The 25359-nt window shown below is 46.6% G+C and overlaps 1 protein-coding gene across 1 annotated transcript; it reads left to right on the forward strand.

The window, feature by feature from the left end:
* The first annotated feature begins 2414 nt into the window (after nt 1-2414).
* TAF5L (TATA-box binding protein associated factor 5 like) lies at nt 2415-24939 on the forward strand. The gene is made up of 5 exons (XM_007445875.1): nt 2415-2605; nt 9202-9346; nt 12155-12259; nt 19195-19919; nt 24142-24939. Exons 1-5 carry the CDS (start codon nt 2462-2464, stop codon nt 24937-24939), a joined length of 1917 nt encoding a protein of 638 aa, XP_007445937.1. The 5' UTR covers nt 2415-2461.
* Nucleotides 24940-25359: the final 420 nt, after the last annotated feature.

The following is a 25359-nucleotide window of genomic DNA, read 5'->3' on the forward strand; positions in this document are numbered from 1 at the left end:
GGCAGGGCGGCCTGGGCGGTGGGGGCGGGGCGAGCGGGCGGCACCGCCTGGAGGCCCGGAGCGCGGGCCCGGCCTCTCCTTCATTTACGGGAGAGGGAAGTGTCTGTGGGTCGAAGTCGGGATGAAACTTGGCGCATGGTGGCGGGGAAGACGCGGGCGAGCGCGGCGATGCCCACCTGCAAGGGCGCCCGCAAGGCGGCCGCGCCCCTGACAGCCGCGTACGGGGTGTGCGCCGCGGAGCCCCGAGGCCCTGAGCGCCCGGGCGCGACGTGGGCGGGGGAGCCGAGGGTGAGGGACCGGGTGTCCTCGGAGGCTCAGCGGAAGTGCTGCCCTCCCGACAGCGGTGAGAGCGCCCTGGGCTCGTGCCCCGCGGCGGCAGGCTAGAAGCGCTGATCTCTGACCTTGCAGGTGGAGGTCTAGGAAGGGAGACCCGGCTGGCAGGAATCGGGGCTGCGCTGGGAGGGGCGCGCGGGCGGGGGCCGTCTACTCTTAGGTGACCTAGCGCTGCGGGGTAGGGCGGACACGGTGGCCGCCCCAGTCTGGGTCCCAGCTCTGCTTGAGGGTGGGAGTAGGAAGAGGAGTTTGGAGCCATAGCTTTACACTCGGAGAAGCTTCATGCAGCGGAGGGGGCTTGGTGACTACATCGGCCTCAGGTCGAAACCATGTAACTATCTGTAACCTCTCGGAGCCTTCGTTTCCTCTTCAGTAAAATGGGGGTAATGACTGATAGACTGGACCTTTTAAAGGATACCCAAAAAAGGATTAATAAATTTGAAAATGCCTGACAAGTGGGAAGTGTTCTGTAAATACTGGTTATGAACTATTACAATTTTTTGGCAGAGAATACTTTCTAGGTTCCTCGTAGGCCTAAAGTTTTTGCGTTAAATGTAATTTTGATTTTTGTCAATTATAAATCATTCCTGCCTTAAAAATCAGTGTTAAATTGGCAAACCAAAAAGTGGGCTTGCCTTGACCATTTTTTTGTTTGTTTTTTGTCATCAACAGTAAAGCAGATTTGTGTGTTTTGGAATAGTTTTGTTGCTTCTTCCTCTGAATGTGTGAAATTTGTTTGGTTCTATCACTGTGGAACTAAGTAAAGGCCCCTCTTAACTATTCAGTCACTGGTTTTTTGGTTTTACTTTCTCAAACAGATGTCCTTCATAATACCTATGAAGGACATCTCTGGAGAAAGGGCTGTTGTTTGTTTGTTTTGTTTATTTGATGATTCGTTTTAGCTGGAAGGGAGCCCCAGGGGCTTTCTGTTAAACCAGCATTACCCAGTGGACAATGCTAGAAACCGTTTCTAGCCTCTCCATGTGACAGCCAGCCAGCTTCTCAGGTAGTAACTGTTGTGATCACTCTCTCAACAAGCATTTGGTAAGCTTTCACTGTTGTGTTTCCCGAGAGAAGCCTTTGAGCAGCAAGACACTGTGAAGGGTAAGAGCTCAGACCATGCAGCCAGGTGGCCCAAGCTCCCCTCCTGGCACCGTGGACCCTTGGGCACCTGTCTGACTTCTTTGAGCCTCAGCTTTCTTATCTGAAGAATGCTCTCGGGAGGCGAAAACAAGATAGTCTACGTAAAGCACTCAAAATAGTATCTTACCTGTGATGTACACTCAGTAAGTGCCAGGTATTAGTAGTGGTGGTGTAGGAAACAAATAGTATGGTGATTCCTGTGATAGAGGTTTGTTCCTGGGTTTGGTGGGTGGAAGGAAGCTTTGGGGAGGAAGAAGTGGCCAAGCTAGGCTGTGAAGCATGAGTGGGAGTTAGCTAAACCAGCTAGGAGTGCCATTTGGGGTGTTCCTACAGTTAATGGAGGAGTCTTGACCAAAGCCCCTAAGGCGAGAAGGCCTTGTGGTACCCACCTGTTTTGTAAACAGAGGCAGATAAGAGTAACCTCAAGGTGACACAGTGGAGACTGGATTTTTTTTATCCTCCACACTGGTGAAGGAAGGAGAAAGTTTTTAAGCTGAGCACAGATGGCATCAGATTAGCTGTTTGGAAAGATTGTGCCTGTAGTGGTGTGGGATTAAAAGTAGGGAAGGCCCAGCCACTTGTCCTGGCAGCTTTGTGACTCCAAAAGGAAAATGACTGCTTAGCAGGGGCAGGCATTTTAATCCAAATCTGGAAGCCTAAAGAGCACTTTGAGAAGGCATGAAGAAACCAGATCATTCCAGACAACCTTCTCTCTTAAAAAGCATCTTCAAGGATGTACTGTATTTGCCTGACTACCAGGCAGGATTCCCCCCAAAGTATCCCTCTGAAAAGAGGGTGGTGCCACATGTTTAAGTCTCTCCTATTACAGGCACTGTAATTACTCTTTCCAACAACAAGATGCCATTTGGGAAATATATATTGGACTGAAACGATCTCAGTCATTGCTAGTTCGGGATATTTATACGACCAGTATATCAACAGTAAGTGATAAATTTTAAAAGTTCTGCCACCTGAATGGGTATTGATGGCTTGCATTGAGATTTCCAGCGAGAGGATCAAGTGCTGTATCATAGATGATTTGGTAGGAGCGAAGGTGGTGTGTTCTGGAAAATGGAATTTGATGATTCAGAGTGGCTTAAGTGACTACAGAGACGCTGGTGTTGAAGATGTAAGTGGATAGTTGGCGTAAAATTGTTTCATGAATTAATGTGTTGCCTTCTATATTTTAAAATACATGGAAGTTAATAAATTAAAGATTATAAGCAGACATTTGACTAATTGATCTACAGTCCTAAAGGTTTTTTTTCTAGTTTAAGTTAACCAGAAATTTTTCTTTTTTAATTTTCTCATTGCAGGGGTAAAGTTGTCTTAGGTTCGAGCTTGCCTTTTATGTGAACGTTTTACAGAAAGTAACTGCTGCTCTGTTTGTCTACTGAAACAAATTCCTTTTTCCCGTCTCATTTTTTAACATTAAGAAGGTTTCCAGAATGTTGTGTACTGGCAAGTTTTAGAAAACACTACAGAAAACTCCCATTCATAAATCTTTGTTTAGCAGTCAAATAAGATGTCTTTCTGGTAAGATGTATGTAAATGTATATGTATCTTAGTAACGTTAGAGTGCTTGATAGTAATAAAAAGGTAGCTCCATTTTTACTAACAAAATACTAATTTTTGGAGATTTGGCAATTTAGGAATCAGAAGTGTTTTGCAAGACTTTGTGCATTGCCATTTTTGAGTCAAGGCGCTGCTGCTTTAGTTTCACAAAGTAATGCCATGCTCTGGAACTGTGTTGTCCAATACAGAAAGCACGGGCCATGTGTGGTTGCTTACATTTAACTTAATGAAAATTAAAAATTCAATTCTTCAGCTGCGTTAGCCACATTTTAATTGCTAGATAGCCCTTTGTGGCTGGTGGCTACCACACTGAACAGTGCAGACCTAGAACATTTCCTTCATTGCAGGAAGTCCTATGGGCAGTACTACTCTAGAATAGAAAGTGATCCGGCTGCTCTGTGAGACACACACACATAAAGGATTCAGTGTCATTAAAGCATCTCCAAAACCTCACTTGCTGCATTTGAATTCCATTTCAGGGAGAATGATAAACATAGGATACCATATCCCCCTTATCCTGAGAGCACAACATCCTGTTTCTTCTGTCTACAGTGGCTGTAAATGGAGCCCACGTGAAAGGTGTTCTTTATGACGTAAGACACGGTAAATGTAGGTAGCCGTTCTATAAATTGTGCTTCCACGTTAACAAGGTTTTGTTCCATGTTCTTCCATGTTAACAAGGTTTTGTATAGAAATGATTTTTCTGAGCCCTAAAATAGTTTTGAAGTAAGCATCAAATATTTGTGGCTTTCTTGGTTCATAAAAATCCAGAGAAATCATGTGCCTAAAGTAAACCGTCAAGAATTCCAAGCAGAAGCTAGATGACACTCACTTTACTTTTAATGTGAATTTCAAAGATAAAAGCCCTGTTCTAGGGAACTCTCCATCTCGGGGGGAACTAAAGAACAGTGATGGCAGGAGTGGGCAGTCTGCATGGGGTGCAGAGGATGATTTTAAGCATGGGAGTAGCATAGTCAGTCTTTTTGTCTGGCTGCATTCAAAAGGGTGTTTGAGGTTGGCCTAGAGTAGTAGGAGGACATTGGAATAGTCCAGGTGAGAAGTGATTTGTGCTGTCAAATCGCAGCAGTGAGGATATGGTAGCACAAAGGCTCCAAGAGAGTCCTGTTTAGAATAAAGAGTTGATGGCCATTTAGAAGTGAGGGGGAGGGAGACAGAGAAAAGCGTCTTAAGATGACTAGTTTTCATTTGATCGGTTGGTTTTGGTTGTGGTTTTCTCTGTTGGTGGATGGTGGCACCATTAAGCTGGCTGGGAAAACTAGGAAAAGGAAGACGTATGGAAGGAAGAGAATTTGAGCACATCGAATTTCAGATGTTTGCAGCGTCCAGGTAGAGAAGTCTTGTAGACGAGCTCAGGAAGGTGATCAGACTAGAGACGGTGCGAGTCTTGTGTCAGTAGGGAATGTGAAGGGTGGAAGAGGGGAGCCAGAGACCCGTCTGCAGGGGAGGCGTGTTCAGCAGCCTAGAAGCCATGTAAGATAGTGGGGAAAAGTGACAGATTTGACCAGAGTTGAGGAATCTCAAGTCTTAGTAAGTAGCCCGCTGACATAGGAAGCAGGGTGGGCTGGCTGAGTAAGGAGACTGGAGCAGATTTGGGGGTGGCTGCAGGGAAAGCAAGTAGTGACAAGAAAAGACTTCTGGGACTTTATGGAGGGGTCCCAGCTGATGTTAGTCAAGTTCTAGGGGCATCTGTCTGCCTGGCTGTATGATTTCTGCTCCACCCCCAACCCTCCTACCCAAATTAAACCCCCAGATTCTACATTGCATCCTGAGCCCCCAGCTGTGAGCCTTGTTCGTGTGCCATTTACTTCTTAGGACACCATGGGAAAGAGCACAGGTTTTAGTTCAAGTGTATCCATGTTACGTCTGTGTCTGAGCAAAGCCTGAATATGAAAGGCCAACCTAATTTAAAAATTATATCATGTATGACTGAAACCGAGTTCATTTATTTTTCAGCTATGATTTTTATTTTCACAAGCATTTTATCACAATGATTAATGCAAAAGCTTATTAGGTTTGTAGGTGCTACTAAGAGTGACCTTTTGATGGATTTTATAAGCACTTAGAATACTGCAAGGAAAGAGAAGAGAACTGATATACGAGCACCTACTAGGCACTTTACATGATCTCTCAGTTAAGAAAAAATACAAAATAATTTTTATCTGTTTTTAAGCATAAATTTATAATTGGAAAAAAATACACTTACTTTAAAAAACAGCAACAACAGAAACACCTAGCTACTGTCCTTATACTCAGTTGGGGAACTGATTTGAGGATAGTGGTGGTGAGTTTGCCTGGATTTGTTTTGAACTCATTCATCCTCAAAGCTGACACCTTATATCTGAGGGGCAGGGGGAGACACACTGTTCATATAGTACTCTATTGGCATCTCATGGAATTGGGTAGTGCTTAGCCCATGAAGTGCTGGGCTGGGGGTGTCTCTCCGAGCAACCCTCCACCAACCATACACATTTGAACATAAGTGGGTGGGGTTAGGCTGCAGCAAAGAGTATTAAGAGAGTGGTTCTTCCTGCATAGTTGTTACTTTAAGGCAGGAAGGTGATCATGTCCTGATTTTCTGTAGCAACTTTGGTAACAGTAGGCAACTATTAATGCATGAGAAATAGATACATATTGTGTGGGAATCCTCATGTTAATTTCCAGAAATACTAATAATGTGACATGAAAAGAAAGGTATGTGATCATCTATTTTTAACTTTAAAGTTAAAATATTTTCTGTCAATTGAAAATTAAGGGAAACCCTGAAATTTTTAACAAAGATGTAATTAGATTGAAAATTTAAATTTAAAAGATTTTATAATTACGGGAAAAGATAAACAGGTAACTTGGAATTGCAGTGTTAGTCTCATGTCTGAGTCTCTCAAAAGACAGGTCTGTTTTTAAGAAGGTTTGTGGGTTTTTTTCCCATTTCATTTATTATTTACTTCACTTGAAATATGTGTGCCCTGGAATCAAGTTCAGGGCAGTCAGTTGGATAATGTCTCTGGTATCTCAGTTGAGTGTGGCTGTAAAAGAGACTAATGCCCGCGTTCCTCCACCCCAGACCCTTGGCCCTGCAGTTGGCTCACAGCCCACCCTCAGGGAAGGTCCTTGTCCTGCATGGTGGTTTGGAGCCAGAAACTGCTGTTCCAGACAGCTAATTTGGGCAAATTCATTAGCATCAGTATTTACCATCTAGTTTCTAGTAATCCCCAATATGGCCAGTTTTTTACTATTGTTCATTCTCACCGCTTTCTGTTCGCTCTCTCTTTTCCCCTCCTCTTCAGACATGCATATACATTGTCCCACCTTGGGGACACTTGTCATCACAGGGTCTGCTGTGTCAGTTTTCCCATGTCTTTTCCTGTGCACATTTTTTTTTTCCTGTTAGAGAGATGACCTCTTACTCCCATCTTACCTGAAACACTAAGGTACACACATTGATACAAGCATGCACTCCCATGGCAACAAGAGATGGACAGTAGGAAGTCTGGAAAAGTTTTAGTCCCAGCCAAAATACAAGGCATCAGGCTGCTTTGGAAGAGCTTGGAGACTAAGAACTCTTGAAGTTAGATTGAAAGCATCTTTAGCAAGCGGCGTAGGGTCGTGTGGTGGTGGGGCCGGGGGTGGGAGCCTGGTGGATTGACTGCTTCTGACTTGGGTCCAAACTGGCAAAGGGTAGTTAGTACTCTCACAGTCTCTGTGTGCACTTAAATTTTTTTTCTCTAAATATTACATTGAATCAGAATCTCCAAGGCCGAAATTATTTATACATAGACTCGCAGGAGATTCTTATTTGTAACCAGGTTAGAAAACCATAGAGAATCACTGAAATAGTCAAACTGGTACAGGAATGCTTATTAGTAACCACAAAGAAACAATTATCTGTCTTCATCAATGGACAGATGAATACTTAGAGCAGTGATCCCCACTCTCAAAGTCTCAGAATTCTTGTATGAGCAATAGAAAAAAAATCTTATTTCAAAACTAATCTGGGGACTTCTCTGGTGGGGCAGTGGCTAAGAATCCACCTGCCAGTGCAGGGGACACGGGTTCAAGCCCTGGTCCGGGAAGATCTCACATGCTGCGGAGCAACTAAGCCCACGTGCCACAACTACTGAGCCTGTGCTCTAGAGCCCGCGAGCCACAACTACTGAGCCCACGTGCCACAACTACTGAATCCCATGCGCCTAGAGCCCGTGCTCCGCAACAAGAGAAGCCACCACAATGAAAAGCCCGCCTGCTTCAACGAAGAGGAGCCCCTGCTTGCCGCAACTAGAGAAAGCCCGCACGCAGCAGTGAAGACCCAACGCAGCCAAAAATTTAAAAGAAAAAAAAAAATCTGAGTTGTCATACAGTGAAAGACTAACATACCATAAACAAGTGAGTCAAATTCCATAGTGAAAGGTGGTTCAGAATGAGGAAATTTGTTACTGTTTCACTGTATCACTGAATCTCAATCATTTCAGACCCAGTGCCCCTCCTTTCTAACAAATATTTGATACCATCTTTGGTAATCCAGAAATGAAATGCATAGATAATATAATCATTCTTTAGACCTGGTTTAAAGTAATATATTTATGATGTCTTAACATTTTATATTTGATATAAATATATGTGTGTTTGTGTGTGCATGTCTCCAGCCTTCACTGCTTGCTCTGTTGTGTGACTTTTAGGCAATTGAAAAGTCGATATTCAGATTGTGTTTTAAAAGAGTTACCATGAATCAGTTTGGAAGGATTATTTACTTGCAGATGATTTTGGAACAACTTGTTTGCTGCAGTATCTGGGCAAAATAGTTGTTTGGTTATTCACCACATATTGTACACTGAAAGAAATGGCAGTGGATAAAAGTTAGATACAGATAAACCTTTTTTTATACTTAAAGAAAAAATAAGTAACAGGTTTTTGGAATGGGGGGAATTTTAAATCTTAAAAGCAAATGGAGGAGATCACAAAGGAGAAGGGCCAGTGCATGTAATTGAAACTGAAAATTGAAACATCCAAATAAACTGTCAAAAACACATCTTCCACCCACAAAAAAATTAGAAGTCCTTGATTTAGAGAAAGTTAACCCTGGTGGGGACCATCACATGTGTATGGATAATGTTGCATGCATTCCAAAATGGACACGATATTCTGATCCTGAAGAAGAAAATATTTTTTACATCACAGAAGTGAACCTAGAAAATTCATTCAGCTGTCGCTGGCCATCTGGACTGCAGTATTCTTTACTCCAGGCAAAGGAGTGTTTGACGCCCATGGCAGTATTAGGGGTTCCTGTCATTCTTGATAATAAATTTAGCAGTCGAGGAAAATAGTCCTTTTGGAGGGGGAACCGCCAACTTAGCTTGAATTATCAGAAGTTATTTACCCCTGTTGAGTGCATTCCTTCCGTATAAGAATTCATGAGACATTTTCTAACACATATACATACACTCTTACAATGTTGATGCTTTTCTGTACCTGGCATTACAGATAAAGCATGAAAGAGGTAAACAGTATGGTTGACATGAAGACACACTGCTCAAATCCTTGACTCAGCGCCAGCAGCCTTTTCCTGACTGCTAAGAAAAAACAGCTCTCCCTTTCCCCATTATTAACTTCTCACTTTCTAACACCTCTTTACATGGTTTCTGGATGTCTCAGGGCTCTGATTTCGTGCTGCCTCCTGCCTGCTTTCTGGCTGGCTCCCTGCTACCTGACCCCTCTCCCTGAGCGAGGGGTGGCCAGGAACACGGGGCCCTGGAATTCCTCGGAGCGGATTGAAATCATGGTCCTAAATGGAGTTTGCCGGGGATCTGTGGAGCTTTTTTTTGCAGGGGGGGGGGGGCGCACCTTGCAACACGTAGGCATGTGAGATCTTAGTTCCCCAACCAGGGATCGACCCCATGTCCCCTACAGTGGAAGCGCGGAGTGTTAACACTGGACCGCCAGGGAAGTCCCGTGGGGCTTTATTATCTAGGCTATTCCCGTTTTCCATCATTGAAGTTGGCCGTGTTTTCATCGGGACAGTACATAAAGTGGAAGAGAGGGTGAGGTTGGTCTTAAGGCTCTCAAGTCAGCCAGGAGACTGGCCGCTTGGCCTCTACCCGCGCATGACGTCAGGCTGTCCCTATGGTTCCCCCTCAGGTCATGAAACGGGTGCGCACCGAGCAGATTCAGATGGCCGTGTCCTGCTACCTCAAACGCCGGCAGTACGGGGACGCGGACGGCCCACTGAAGCAAGGCCTGCGGCTGTCGCAGAGCGCCGAGGAGATGGCCACCAGCCTCGCAGGTACCACCCAACCCCGTCCCGGAGGCAGCGTCCAGCCCAAGTGCCTCTCTGAAAATCCCCCGCCCAACACGTCCTCCTGCAGTATCCCGGGGGCTTTGAGCTGTACCTGATGTCGTGTGCGACTTTCTCCTTCTGTGAGCTAGGGCCAGGGTCTCTGTCCCCTTTTTGCACGTGCCCCCTCCCCTGTCGTTTGGGCCTCACCTGTGGAAGGCACGTTCTCCAGGTGGATGAGTCCTTTGGGATCAGTGGGTGGAAATGTTGGCATCATATACGTGTTCCTGAGGCTTTTAACATTTCTTTTTGCTTTTGTTGTTTGTTTTGAAATTGGATTTGGATTCTTTTTTAGAAAAACTTTGGAGAAATTTTTCCTGCCGTGCTGTCAGGGTAGTTATGAGCGTCTTTAAATGGCCGGGTGTGGGGAGCTTAAGGTTGCAGTGCCTTCTCCAGCTCAGCCTGGCTCCTCAGGGGAAGCCTTCTTCCCTTCAGTGTCAGACCTACTCACTCTCCCTCGCCTTCAGACTCTGCTGGGTTCCCCTGACAAGGACAGGGCCAGGCGATGAACTCGGAATTGATTCATGAAAGCCTTAATGTTTCTAGTAGGATGGCCAGTGTACAGGACCAGAGTAATTCCTTCTAAACTCGCCATCATGGCCTTTGATAAGCTCCCACTGGCCTGTGTTCATTGGAGCCTGTGCTGTTGCTGATAGACAGTAGGGCAAAGCACTGTTAAATTTGTGTTCTCAGTTGTCTTCTTTTCGATACGATGGCGTATTAGGAGAGTCAGTGTTCCTGGAAAACCACCAGGAAAAGCGATAAGCTTTTTATTGTATTGATTATTGTAAGATTTTGTCCTAGGTTTTTCTGTTGATTGAGTAATCTGAATACTTATATCTGCGTTCAGCAGATGGTTGTGAAGGTCTGCTGGTGGCCAGGTGCTGAGAAATTCTCGAGAGAGCTAAGACTTGACCCTGGCTCCGGAAGAGCTCTGTTACAGTCAGCTGAGGCAGGCGGATGAGCGCACGCGGGCGGCGTGACATAGTCCTGTGAGGGCTGCTCAGCCTCCATACGAGCAAAGAAGGTGGTGCTCTCAGGTCGGCCGGCAGGTCACAAGGGCTTCCCAGAAGGTCTCATGGTTCCCAGCATATAGTCAGGGGTCAGTAAATCGTAGAAGGCATGAGCTGAGTTTCCAGAGAACTGTTAGGAGCTTATCGGGGGGCAAAGCTGGGGGCAGGTGTCCAGGTTATCAGATGTGGGTCTTAGGAGGATGGCCGTGGTGGCTGTGTTGATGGGGGAAGGCCCGGATTGGCGCCAGGGGAGCTAGTCAGAAGGCCGCAGCATGATCCAGTGAGAGGTGAGGACAGCCTGAGCTAAAGGGTGGTCATCAGAATGGCAAGGGGAGGATGCCTGTGAGGGCTTGTGACTGTAGGACTCGAGACTGGTTCCCTCACGGCGGGGCAGCAGGAGGGCCCGTTCGTGCGCGTGCAGACTTCCAGCATGTGTCCGAGTTCCCGGAGGGATGCTGACTCTTCCCATCTGTCTCCCCGCCTCTCGATGCTCTCCGTCGTGTCTCCTCGGCCCTGCTGCATTAATTACATTCCTTCTTCCTCCTTCCCACGTGCGTCCCACGCGCGTCGGTGTTTGTCCAGATTGTTGTTGAAGATGGCTCGTCAGTCCCCCGCCGCCTCTCCCGAGTTGTGAGGTCCCCCACCCCACCCCCAGCAGAAAGGGTAGGAGAATTTTGCTTTTCTTGTTAGAAAGCATGAACTCACAGAATGGCGATGAAGTGCATGTTTACATCCTGAGTATTGAGACTCCAGCCTCCTTCCTCCTCTCGCTGCCGAGAACACTGCCATCCAGGCACCTGCTGTCCAGGAAGGTGATTAAAAGCCTCGCCCCTGGTGAATCTGCCCTGCCCAACAGAATGGACCTAAAGACATCACCAGCGGGGAATTGCCCATCCAGGTCCTCTTGGGTGATAAGTGCACGCCCAGAGTTCTCATCAGCTCTGTGGTGCCTCACTTTCAGATAACTAGGGACTGTCAGATCCTGGAAGAAACTGATCTGCTTCATATGAAAAATTGAAGGAAACAGTGAGAAGCAACTTGAAGGAAGCAAACAGCAGAGAGAAAAAAAAAACTTCAAAACTACCATCATTGATAGCCTTGAAACAAGAAGAGACTGCTATTTTAAGAGAAGAAAACGTTCAGATAAATACATGACAGTGAAACTGAAAAATCATTCGAAGGGTTGAAAGTTGAGGAAGCCTCCCAGAAAGTAGAGCAGAAAGACAAAAATTGGAAAATCTGGGAGACATTAAAGGGTCAGTTCAGGAAACCTACCTCGAAATTGTAGGCGTCCCAGAAAGAGAACACAGGAGAGAAAGCAACAAAATGATTCAAGAAAATTTCTCAGAACTGGAAGACGCGAATTTCCAGATTGAAAGGGCCCACTGAATGCCCAGCACGGGGGTTGAAGATGGACCCATCCCAAGGCACACGATGGTACAGTGTCAGGTCCTGGGGTCAGATGCGTCCAGAGGAGTCTCTCGTGAGCCTGTGTGCCTCTCCTCTCTCGTCCAGCTCGTGTACCCTGTGCTTTATACCTTTCGTTCCTCTGCTGTCACATCACTGGGTGTCAGGAGCGGGTGGGGTAGGCGTGTCGGTCATATTTAACCAGAAGCCCCAACGTACTATGAAAACGGGCTGAGATGTCAGATGCCACAGCTGCGCCTCCTTCCATCCATCCTGCCACGTTTTGGGCTGGCGATTGTCTTTGCCGTCCCCATCTTATGTATCTTTTCCTCCTTAGTCCAATCAGAATCTGGTTGTGCCAACATAGTGTCTGCGGCCCCTTGCCAGGCAGAGCCCCAGCAATATGAAGTGCAGTTCGGACGGCTGCGGAATTTCCTCACCGGTAAGTACTCCACACGACTCCCTTCTCTGCGCGTTTCCCTCAGAACCGTCTGTGTTCCAGCTCTGGTGTTAGGTACCAGGGGTTCAAAGGTGGTTGAACGCAGGCCTTGCATTCACACTTAGGGTCTATTGGAACTCCCAAGAGAGTCAAATCAGGAGATTAAAGTGTGCAAGGGCAGGGCTCTGGGTGCGTTACTCACTGTTTTGTCCATGGCCTTCAACACAGTGACTGTGACTTGTGTTGGATAAGTACAAGCTCAGTCAGCCATGAAGGGAAACCTCCTTAAATGCAGCAGGTGTGAAATGGATGTTGATATCACTACCAGTGATACAGTACATCTCAAAATGGTTTTTTCCCCTTATTTCCAAAAATGCAAGACAGTAATCCTCATGAATCAGCAACACCAAAAAATTAGAAGTTGTAATTTAGTCCAGTTTGTGGGTGCTGTGATAACCACAGACACACTGAATCAGTAGATATGAGTTCTCATGAGTTTTTCTGATTCACTATATGACTTTTTAAATTAATCACTCTAAAAACTGTAGTCATGTAGCCTTTCTGGGGCCTTTAGTTCCTCATATGTAAAGTGAAGAAGGCTATTCAGAGGCAAAACCAAGTGATTTTGTCTATAGTCCTAAGCTGACTGATTATAATTTTAATGTTGAAAAGATGATTATACTAAGCGAGACCATGTTGATTCTGGTTATTAATCAAAGTCTTTTGTTGAGTACTTTATACAAAACACCTTGAGGTACAAGAAATACAAAACTTTCTGTGTCCTCAAAGGATGGAGAGTAATTAGCATGTATTGGTTAGTAGAAAATTTTAGTTAAAATACTTTGAAGTTGTTTTATTTTTTTTTTCCTTATTTGAACAACCCTCAGGTTAATAATTTTTAATGGTAAAGAGGCATAGTAAGTGATCAATATATAAACCAAAATAATATACCTAATTTTGCACACTTAGAGTTGTCCTAATTTTACTTCACCCTTATAATGGTTAGTATTTTAAAGGAAAGAATCCACATTTCCTGTATTCTGTAGTCGGGCAAAATGACCAAACTGTTACAGGAAATAAAGATTACAAAATAAAACCCTAAAGAGGGTCATCTTATCAGTCTCACAGTTGTTGACTGATGGGATTCATTCTGTTGAATTGTTACAAAGATGAAAAAATTGCGAAGACTAAGGGTCTAATAAAAATATTCTATTATGTTTAAACTGGAAAGAAAGAAACTCCATTAAGATCCTCATATCATATAAATGTTAAATGTCTCAGAACAGTGATCAGCTGCTTTCCATGTCCACTAAAGATAAAAAAAGAAAAATTGGATTTATAAGAAGGATTTCATTCAGAGGTAAGCAAGAACTTGGAGATAATCAAGTTATTTTTCATTATTGGCATTGGTTTTTGAGGCGTTGAGCAATTTTTAAGTTTTTTAAAATCAGTTTTTAGAAAGTTATTTTACTGGTTTTTTTAAATACGGTTATGATTTCTCCCTGAGAGACTTCTCTCATCAACCTAGTGGTGAGGAAGGTGGTTTAGAAAGAAGTGCCTGGCGTCTTTCAGCCCTTCTCTTTCACTCAGTCATCCTGTACTTACGTGAGGCTCTGACTGTCCTGGGCTAGGTATTGCAGGAGAGTGTATTGATGGGGGCCCGCCCTCTGATGAGGGAGCCAGGCAACGTGGAAGCTCCGAATCTGTCATTGTAATAATCTCCATCAGCCTTTTCCTACGCAATTTCTCGTCTTGTTTCAAAACTGAGAAGGCTGTCTGTTACCTTGTCTGTGATTTAATTCTTTTTTTTTTTTTTTTTGCACTATGCGGGCCTCTCACTGTTGTGGCCTCTCCCGTTGCGGAGCACAGGCTCCGGACGCGCAGGCTCAGCGGCCATGGCTCACGGGCCCAGCCACTCCGCGGCATGTGGGATCTTCCCGGACCGGGGCACGAACCCGTGTCCCCTGCATCGGCAGGCGGGCTCTCAACCACTGCGCCACCAGGGAAGCCCTGTAATTTAATTTTTTAATCCTTGGTCACAGGTTATTTTGAGGGGGTGAGTATATGTGTTTTTCCTCACAGACTGCTTTTCCTGGAATATTTTTCTCCACCTTCAGGGCTCTGAAGAGCAGTCAACCAAATCAAACGCAAGAGTTATTTTCTGAGCACCAAGATGAAATATAACATGTAGTCATTAATCTGAACTGAAAGTTAACCCTAACATAAGAGGGCTAGAAGTCACAGTTTTGCATGAGATGTGACTGGGGGAGTGTTTTTGTAGGCCAAGACGGAGCCAGTTGCTGGGTGTTCGTGGGAACTGCATTTGGAGTGAAGGGAGGGGCTGGCGTGGGGTGGTCAGAGGCAGCCTTCCTGAGGAGGGTAGGGTCGACGTTAGCACTTGCACGTTGGGCATCTGTGCCAGAGTGGGAGGATCTGGCCTACGTGCGAAGGCATGAGCAAAGGGGCAGAGACGGTGATGATTTTTTCAGGAACAGCGAAGGAGCTGGCTTTGTTGAAAATGGGCTTTCGGGGAGGGATAAATTGGGAGATTGGGATTGACATATACACACTACTATATGCAAAATAGATAACTAATAAGGATCTACTGTACAGCACAGGGAACTCTACTCAATACTCTGTAATGACCTATATGGGAAAAGAATCTAAAATAGTGGATAGCTGTATGTGTGTAGCTGACTCACTTTGCTGTACAGCAGAAACTAACGCAACATGGTAAGTCAAGTATACTCCAATAAAAAAAAAAATTTTTTTAAAGAGAAAAAAGAAAAAGAAAATGGGCTTTCAGATTGGAGATAAAGACAGACAAAATGGAGGCAAGATCTGGCCACAGGGGTAGAAGTGTGACCCTCGTCCTGTGTGATGGAGACAAGCCTGGGCGTGAATGTGGGTGTGGAAGCAGTGGACGAGAGTGTTTGTGGGCGGGGTGATGGGAGGCCAGCCTGAGTCCACTGTGGTCCCTGAGGAGTGAGACAGGGCTGTGGATGCCGAAAGTGGGTCTTCAGTTCACAGTTACATTGTCAAGGTAGGATCTCCAGGGCTAAGGAGTAAAGAAGGCAGAAGAGCTAAGGATGCCTCAGGCTCTTTGGGGGGGGGCGGGGTATACCGAACAGAAATAAGTCAGGTTTTATTCTTTACGTTGTTATGATGATAGCATCCTGCTACGTAACACAGAAGATACAGACTGTGATACAGAACTCAGCATCAGCCCTGGGGAGATACAAAGTAAGTTCTAGGAGATGGTAACTCTCGAAGGAGTTAATAGAGAAAGGTAAGAGGTTCTAAGGCTGAGCTCCCTCCAATATTTCTCCTCCAGAAGCTGTGGGACTGAGAGCTGCCGTGAGCTCACCTGTTGCTCCAGGGCCTTTCCTACAGGACATGTAGTGGGAAGAGCATAGCCTATGGGGTCAGTTACTCTGGATCTGAATCTGGGGACAGCTGTGACTCCTAGACACAATGTAGGTGTAAGTGCCTGGCTCATGGGAGGCACACAATGCAGTGGTAGTTCCTCAGAGTGAGGTGAGCCTTCGAGGAACAAGGGAGGAAGAGGAGCCCCCAGGCAGGGACACGAAGGCGCAGGCCAGCTGGTGCTATTTCAGAGCTGAGGACAGTGTGCGGTCGGTGGGCCCAGCCCTGCGGAGAAGGGCCAGGGAGTGAGGACCAACAAGCTCGGTGTTCGTTTAACTTAGTGTCCTTTCGGTAAAATATAAGGTGTATGTTATGATTTCAAGGGAACGAGATTCAAATTGAGTTAAGCCTTAATGTTAGTCTCACCTTGTTCCACATATAGAATATGTTGATTGGAGCTTTTATACCTAATATACTGTTCTCTTCAGACAAGAAAGAACAGTTAAGCAGCTTTGAAACTATGGGCTGAAACAACAGTGAATTTCAGTAAGTTTTAAAGTACTGCATCCCTATTTCTAGATGGCTAGTTTTTTTGAATCCTGGACTTGGTAAATTAAAATGCCTCTCATTTTCGAAAATAAGCCTGAAACTAAGGTTGTAAGGAGTTGAAAACAGCCCTTCATCCCAACAGAATATATTGGACGTCTAATTGGTAAGGGTTGAATCTTTTTGTTTGTTTTAATTAGTATTTGGGGAAAGAAATATTCCAGAGGTCTTCTAAAGAATTACAGTATTTAAAGAAATATTGAAATCTGTATTAGGGTTCTCCAGGGAAACAGAACCAACAAAATGTATATGTATAGAGAGATTTATCTTCAGGAATTGGCTCATGTGATTGTGGAGACTGACGAGTCCAAAATCTGTGGGGCAGACCTGCAGGCTGGTACTCAGGAGAGCTGCAGTTCATGTCCACAGGCCGCCTGCTTGTCGATTCCTTCCCCCCCACCAGGGAGGTCAGTCTTTGTTCTCCTAAGGCCTTCAACTGATTAGACGAGGCCCACCCACATGTGGAGGGTAATCCAGTGTACTTTAGTCTACTGATTTAAATGTTCATCTCATCTTAAAAAAATGCCTTCACAGAAATATCTAGAATAATGTGTGAACAAGTTTCTGGGCGCTGTGGCCCAGCCAAGTTGACACATAAAATTAACCATCACAAGTCCACCGCCTGTGGACTTGTGATGGCACCCTTACCCATCTCCTTAAACCATAATTAACCTGCAAATAAAGGTGATTAACAAGGTCATAATTCTACTTAACATGGTACAGCTATCCCAAGTACAACCAAGAATGCCCTAATGCCTTCCTCAGAAGAGGAAGCAAAGTCCACAGGTGATGTTTACCCTTCTCCTTGAGATCCCATAATTTAAGTACTGTGACGTAAAGTTAACAATACTTAAACACTATGATATAGGGAATTCCCTGGTGGTCCAGTGGTTAGGATTCCACGTCTCCACTGCAGGGGGCCGGGGTTTGATCACTGGTCAGGGAACTAAAATTCCACATGCTACACAGCACGGCCAAAGCAAAAAGAAAAAATACTGTGATACAAAGTCACCATAACTTATGTTCCATGGTAAGGGGATAAGAAAGGAAAGAAAACAAAGATATTTGCTTATGTATAGGTATACACACACACAAACATGTTCATAACAAAATAAGGAGGAATACTCATGACAGGTCCAGTCCTGGGTTCTGTCACTGGTCACGTGGTCATAGCTGGTCTCTACCTTCCTCTGCCGCCTATTCTGTATTCCCTTTGCCTTCAGTTAGCACCTCAGCTGGTCCTGGTTCTTTACCTGGTGGGATAATGCAAACCTTCGTTTCTGAAGGGCCTGGGCCACTACTCGTCCTGCCTGGATTGGATTGTTGCATATTTCCACTCACCTTAACCTCAGGGACGGTGGTACTAAGAGATGCCCTAAGTGACCTCCTGTGTCCCAGACACACTGTCCTCGGCTCCCTGTGGAGCACAGTCCAGTTTCCCCTCGGCATTAAGGGGCAGTCACCACAGCCAGCACCAGAGCTCCCTGTGCCTGTTGGTACAGAGGCAGGAGCCCTAACTTCAGTTCAGCGGGATCAGTGCAATTGAAGTTCATCTAAGAATGCATTTGAGTGGGGGCATGTTGATCCTCAGATGCACCTACTATGCAGTTAATTCACCTGTGATGAGGTGAAATAGAGCATCAAGCAGAGATAGCGTGCAGGGATCATCTCCCTTCCAATTAGGGAGATAAGATTCCCTAATGCAGTGTTCCTGAATCTTGAGCCAGGTGTGGATTCCTTTTCAGGAAAAAAAGAAAAAGAAGAAAGAAAGAAAACGCTAGCGGAAGTGCTAAGAGCTGACTTAAAGCATTTTTATATTAATTACTTAGGTATGTACAGACATTACACGTGAAACCATTATGCTTTATTTTGTATAAAAGCTAAACTCATTTACATATAAAGTACAAGCAAAACCACAAAAATAAACTTCAAATTAACAGCAAGTGAAAGTAACAGATGGATTTTGCCAGTCATAACTTGCTACTCTAACGGGCCTAGGGCTGGTGTCACCCAGCTTCCCTGAGGTGCCGGTGCCTGAGATGGCCCTGCTCGCTAGCCACTCACCTCCGTCCAGATGGCTGTGGAACCTTCGCTCTGTCACAGCTCTCTCTGCCCTCCCTCACTTAAGTGTCACACACACTTCTGTGCTTTTCTCCTTAGCCTGTGACAAAGCTGTACACTTTTTTGAACATTCTTTGTCATGTACTTTCATGGTGTTAAAAGTCTCAGGTTAGTAAGTGATTTAGTCTTAATGACATGAAAGTGTTCCACTTGTAAATTATCACTGCAGAAGAGAAGTTGTATTTTTTAACCAGCAAAATCAAAGTGAGTACACTGACAGATGTGGGACAATTATAGATGAATGATGTCATGCTGCCAGTCAGGGGGGCTAGACATGTTAATGAACCCACTAAAATAAGAACTTGATGTTACTGCAGGTGATGGGGCCAAGAGGAGTCACACAACAAAGTAGAGCACTAAAACTGTATGTTAATACTTACTTGCTAAAGGCCATCCAGATAATTCTGAATTTACCTGTGTTCATTGTTTTTTAAATTATCAAGTTAAAGTTTCTGTGAAGAACGCAGTCTCCCGAGAATGCATCTAAGGTCTCTCCAAGGTCTCAGGTCCCAGCTGGAGCAACACTAATGTGCTGGGGAAAATACTAACCCTTGAAGACCTGGTACGAGCTACTGAATGCATGTGAGAACAGGCACATCGCTTAACCTCTGGCCGTCGAATTCTGGGTTTACGGCTGACTTCGGGCCATGTTTCCTGGCCTTCAGGGTCCGTGCTCTTCCTTCCTCAGTCCCGGCTTGGACTTTGAGTGTCCAGAATTCTGTGTTGGGATTATACTTCAGTCCATAGCCTCAGAAAGTAGGGTCCTGGCCAGAAGAGGCCATGTGACGGCGGGCTCCCCAGGAGACTCTGCTGACTGTAAAGGCCCTGCTTCTCTTTCATTACAGATTCTGAATCCCAGCACAGCCATGAAGTGATGCCTCTCCTCTACCCCCTCTTTGTCTACCTCCACCTCAACCTGGTCCAGAACAGTCCCAAGAGCACGGTGGAAAGCTTTTACAGCCGCTTCCATGGAATGTTTCTGCAGAATGCCAGCCAGAAGGACGTCATCGAGCAGCTGCAGACCACCCAGACCATCCAGGACATCCTGTCTAACTTCCGGCTGCGGGCCTTCCTGGACAACAAGTACGTGGTCCGCCTGCAGGAAGACAGCTACAACTACCTTCTCCGCTACCTCCAGAGTGACAATAACACCGCGCTGTGCAGAGTCCTCACCTGGCACATCCACCTGGATGTGCAGCCCACCAAGAGGACGGACTACCAGCTCTACGCCAGCGGCGGCCCCTCCCGGGGCGAGGGCGGCGGCCTGGAGCCTGCCGACGTGCCTGCGCCCATCCTGCAGAACGAGGCCGCGCTGGAGGTCCTGCAGGAGAGCATTAAGCGTGTCAAGGACGGTCCCCCCTCTCTCACCACCATCTGCTTCTACGCCTTCTACAACACGGAGCAGCTGCTGAACACGGCGGAGGTCTCCCCGGACAGCAAGTTGCTCGCCGCTGGCTTTGACAACTCCTGTATAAAACTGTGGAGTCTGCGCTCCAAGAAGTTAAAATCCGAACCGCATCAAGTAGACGTGTCCCGCATCCACTTGGCTTGTGATATCTTGGAGAAGGAGGTAGGAATGTCGGTCTTTCTTCCCTGCGTCTGCCTTACTAATCAGCTTGGAATATTCCTACCAAACGTGGCAGATCTTATGGCAAACGCACTTCCTTATTTCCCGCATCATATAGCTAACGCCAGACTCATGCCTCGTAACCTGTAGCCGGTGACTCCCTGCTAATGCCCAGCCTTGGCGGAGACAATAAGCAATTAGACGTAGGATCACTGGGTCAGAGGGTCTGCGTCTTAAAGTGTGATACTGCCGCCTCCCAGTGCCACGAGCAGTAGACAAGGACACTGGTTTCTCTCCACCCTCGCCCACCCTGGCTGCTCTCGGCCTTTCAAGGGCAGTGCAAGTCCTCTGGCTTCACCCAGGGTGCCGCCATTTCATCCAGCAGTCAGTGTGATGAGCTGGTTCACTCTGTTTGCGGGTGGTCGTTGAAAGGGGCAGGCACAGTGGCCTGAATTTCAGGTCACCAAGAGCCATTGCCTCAAAAAAAGCGTGGGCAAAAGGAGATAGAAATTGAATTTCACAGAGTTCACCTTCCCTGAGAGTGGCACCACGGATGTTGTGGGTAGGATAGCGCTGTCGTATCACCACTGAAATTCGGGTAGCTCGGCCTCAAGTTACTTTGGATGGAAAACCTTTGCACCAGGTTGAAAAGTTAATGAGTAAAAAAAAAAATCACTCGAGTTAATTTCCAGTTACTGATGAGGGTAGCAAGAATATTGGGTGTACAAATTAGCCCCTTTCCTACCTATTCTTGTTTTCTTAGTTACCTTCCAGTTAGTGTGGCCTTTGAGTCTTTGCTTCTTGCAGTTAAGACAGTATAATTAGAGGAGTTTGTTAGGATGAGTAAAGAGTCTAAATTCCAATGCACAAACTTTGATTTCTAGAATTCTGTAGTGCCCTCCAGAATATTTTTCAATGCACAAGTTTATCTTCCTTGGAGACAGCTCTAGCTTCTTGGGGGTTCTTCACATACAGTGAGGGATACTGCCCTCATTTACTCTCAGTTTTTTACTTAAAAAAATTATTCCTACCCACCTTATTAACTTTGATGATACTGAGTTTGGGGATTATTCTAGGCATTAAAAAATAATATAAAGGAAGATAGCAAAGGTAGAAAGATAGATGCAAAGATGGAAAGAACATTAGCCTAAAATAAAAATTTTTAAGATTCCACCGTGGCTACCGCTGAATTTTGTAACGTGAATTATATCTCACTTTTTAAAAAAATCAAAAACAGTAACCAAAAGCTCCTGTGTAAGCATAAAATTATCCCAAATGCAACTGGATTTACAGCCCTGCCCTCCAGCTTCTGTTGTCTCCACATGAAGAGAAGCTAGATTAGCCTCGGAAATGTGTTCGCTGGGCCCGCAGTGCTCCCGTCACCCAGTGCCAGCAGCCTTGGAATGGGGAGCGGGCCTGCCCTCCCTCCCCCACTTTGCTGCACACCGGATGGAGGTAGCTTGTCGATTGGCAGCTGTGTGTTTTTAATGTTTGCACAGCATGGCAAAACCACAGGTCCCCAGTGGAGGACTGCCCTTCTTTCCAGTCATGTGGACAGGACAGGACCACCCTCATCACCACCAGCCTCCCCGCCCTCAGCCCAGCAGTGCAGCACCTGTGTTCAGTTCATTTAACGTCTGGTCATTCTGCCCCCAATCTGGTCGTCTTGAGGTTTGAAAAATCAAGTCAGTGTGTCAATAATGCTAAGCTCTGTAACTTGTGTATAAAACTGTCATTTAGATCCTGGCCAATAGGAATATAATGTGAGCCATATGTGTAACTTAAATCGTCCTAGGAGTCACATGACAAAAGTAAAAAGTAGTAGTCAAAATTGATTTTAGTAATGTATTTTCAATCCCATATGGCCAAAATATTGTCATTTCTACATGTAAGCAGTATTTTTAAAATATTAATGAAGTCTGTTATATTCTCCCTTTTTGTCCTAAGCCTTAGAAATCCGTTGTGTATTTACACGTAGAGCACACGTCCATTCACACTAGCCAGCAGCCACCTTTTCTCTCCTAGGTCAGGCTGCTGTCATCTCTCACACAGATAGCAGTGTCTCACTTGCTTCCAAGTCTCACCCACTCCCAAGCCCAGCCATATTTAATTTCTTTCAGCTCCATCGGTAGCTAATTGGAGAACAGCCCCGGGCTGACTTTCAGACCCCAAAGTACCCTGATCTAGGAATGACCGCACTGTGAGCTGGGCCACTTGGAACGTCCTAGCCCAGAAGCAGATGGAGGGACTCCGTGGCCTAAAGCAGGGTCAGCAGACTATATAGTATTTGAAGATGTTATTTTTCTTATTCTTTGAAAATTTCTAGTTTAAGCATGTCTCATCATGTACATAATATAGTTTATTATCACATGAAAGTACTTTACAAATTAGAAATTCCTATTTGCGATGCATCTGGGGTGGAATTTACTGTGAGGGTTTAGACAGTGGCAGGGCATTTGCGGTGCTGTTCTCTTAGCATGGGAGGCTCCGTGAGGCCAGGCACGTGTGACCCACTGCCTGTTCAGGGTTTCAGCTTGACTGTGCTGAGGCCCTAATGGGGATGGGTTGAGCCACAGAAAAAAATGTGGCCGGACTATTTTAAGCTGTGGTCCTGGCAGGGAGCTGATAGGGATAGCCAGCAGGCCCATTCTGGCTTCCCCATTTCTTGGTTTGTAGAGTCAACCAGGCACTTTCCCACAGGCTCAGGACAATGGTTGGGCCCCTGGGGAGTCCAGCTTGACTCCGGTGTGTCCTCCTCTCTGCCTGTGAGCACACAGAGGGAGACCCACTTCCATGACTGCCTGCTCCAAATGAAGACTTCTTAAGCCTTGGAGACAGTACTGTGTGCCCTTGTCGGCCGCTAGCTTTCAGAAGCCCTCTGTGTAACTCACCTAGAGTTGTTTCTTGCCCCCGCAGCTCTGACACAAACTCTCCGGTGCACAGCAGTAACTTTAAAGTGTTGTTGTAATCTGTTCGGAAAGGAAAATTACTAATATTCTTGGTAACGCTCAGTAGAACCTTAAGCTCTCAAATGCTTAAGTGATTTTAGTGTTGAGTATCTGGAAGAGCCATTTTGAATCTTCATGGACATCAATGTTTATTTTCTCTTAACTTTTCTCCAATACGTAAACATTGGAGGCATTCATTCCATTTTGAATTTAATAGTTTTCAGATTAAAAGGATGCCCTTTTTCTGTCCAAAGGCTCACGAGGCAAGCCAGTTCAAGAAGCTTCATCCTACCTCCTGCTCTTCCAGTGAGGTCACTTGACTTTATGAATTCCAGGGTGAGGATGGCTGCAGTTTTAAGGAGCTTGTCCGCGAGAGAATGGACGGAGAGTGGGTTTGAACACAGAGAGTGTGCTTGTGGGGAAGAGGATGAGGAGAGGGGCCCCCCCCACGCCACGAGCCATCTTTTCTGTCGCCACACCTAGGGATTCATTTCCAAGACTCACATGAGTCACTTGGCTTTATTTAGAGCAATTCTGACTCCACGCCTCATTTGTTACTTTGGGGAAATATTTGAGACCCTCCAGAGTCACGGTTTCAAAACTCTTCTTTCCTTTTGGACACCAGCCGTTCATGCCTGGTCACAGGGTGTGAGCATAACTTACTGATGGCTGCACCTTCCTAGCCTACTGTTATTTCTGCGGTATGTCCAGGTTTTATTTTTGGCTGAACTCCCGCAGCGGTTCTGTATAAAAATCTTGAAACCGCGCCTGCCTCCATCACTGGCCCCAGGAGTGGCAGTAACAGGCATGTGGGGATTTTTCTAAATGGACTGGAGACGGGGAGCAGCATGGCCTACAAAGCAGCTGAGACTGACGGGCGAAGCCATGCCAGTAGAATAAAGGCGTCTAAGAACATAAGTTCAAAAGTACATCTTTTTGAGTGATCGGCTCTTGAAATCGGTTCTCCTCAACCTAAGAGTAAGGTCCACAGTCATCACTCTGCACTAATAGCCTTGCTACTACAGTCTTAGCTGCGAGGTGAATTTAAGGAAGGCAATTTGTAAGTTGTAGGAGGCTTTTTATTCAGTTATGCAATTAAGAGTTCTTCTGGAGTCACTGTAAAGAGCAGGGTCGTTCACTGAGTATATGCTATTTCCCAAGCAGGTCTGTTTCTAGACGTTTGTTTTCCATGACAGACCACTAAACGCTCTTCTCTTGTGTGTGTGTGTGTGTGTGTGTGTGTGTGTGTGTGTGCGTTCGTGCGTGCGTCCCCGCAGGACGACGAGGACGATAACGCAGGCTCGGAGATGAAGGTCCTGCGGGGACACTGCGGGCCAGTGTACAGCACCAGGTTCCTTGCGGACAGCTCGGGGCTGCTCTCCTGCTCTGAGGACATGTCCATCAGGTACTGGGACCTCGGCAGCTTCACCAACACCGTGCTGTACCAGGGCCACGCCTACCCCGTGTGGGACCTGGACGTCAGCCCGCACAGCCTGTACTTCGCCAGCGGGTCCCACGACCGCACGGCCCGGCTGTGGGCGTTTGACCGGACGCACCCGCTACGCATCTATGCCGGGCACCTGGCGGACGTGGACTGCGTCAAGTTCCACCCCAATTCAAACTACTTAGCCACGGGCTCGACCGACAAGACGGTCCGGCTGTGGAGCACCCAGCAGGGGAACTCGGTGAGGCTCTTCACGGGCCACCGCGGCCCCGTGCTCTCTCTGGCCTTTTCCCCCAACGGTAAGTACTTGGCGTCGGCGGGCGAGGACCAGCGGCTGAAGCTGTGGGACTTGGCGTCTGGGACCCTCTACAAAGAGCTTCGGGGCCACACGGACAACATCACCAGCCTCACCTTCAGCCCGGACAGCAGCCTGATCGCGTCGGCGTCCATGGACAACTCGGTGCGCATCTGGGACATCAGGAGCGCGCACTGCAGCGCACCCGCCGACGGCTCGTCCAGCGAGCTCGTGGGCGTCTACACCGGCCAGATGAGCAACGTGCTGAGCGTGCAGTTCATGGCCTGCAACCTCCTGCTGGTGACCGGAATCACACAAGAAAATCAGGAACATTGATTTTTATCTTTGATGTAACGGACTGGGGCGTGCGAAGGGCTCCAGACGGCAAGTCTTAGGACAGACGGATGGAATCACTGACTGACTGTGAAGGACTCCCCACGTCCCCACGCATACCCCCTCGCGCCCCCTCATTCCGCGGACATTCCGAGCCCACCACCCTTCGCTCAGCCCCCAAGTGTGGAAGGATGGGGGGAGGAAGGGCAGTGACGGGGAACGAGCGTGAGATCAAGAATCATGGAGATCCCACGGTGTCGCCCTCCGGCCCCTTCCTGTCTCTGGAGCCAAGATGCCCTCACCTCGCCGGGGTTGCACTTGGCCAGAGGAGGTTTGCTGGGCGCCCTCCCCAGGAGCAGTGCTGCAGGGTCACTGGGCGGAAGGGACTCTATCTTGGTAGAATTCGGGGGCGGGAACTAGGAA

Source organism: Lipotes vexillifer, unplaced genomic scaffold (genome assembly GCF_000442215.2).
Source record: "Lipotes vexillifer unplaced genomic scaffold, Lipotes_vexillifer_v1.1 scaffold3135, whole genome shotgun sequence".
Classification (NCBI taxonomy): Eukaryota; Metazoa; Chordata; class Mammalia; order Artiodactyla; family Lipotidae; genus Lipotes; species Lipotes vexillifer.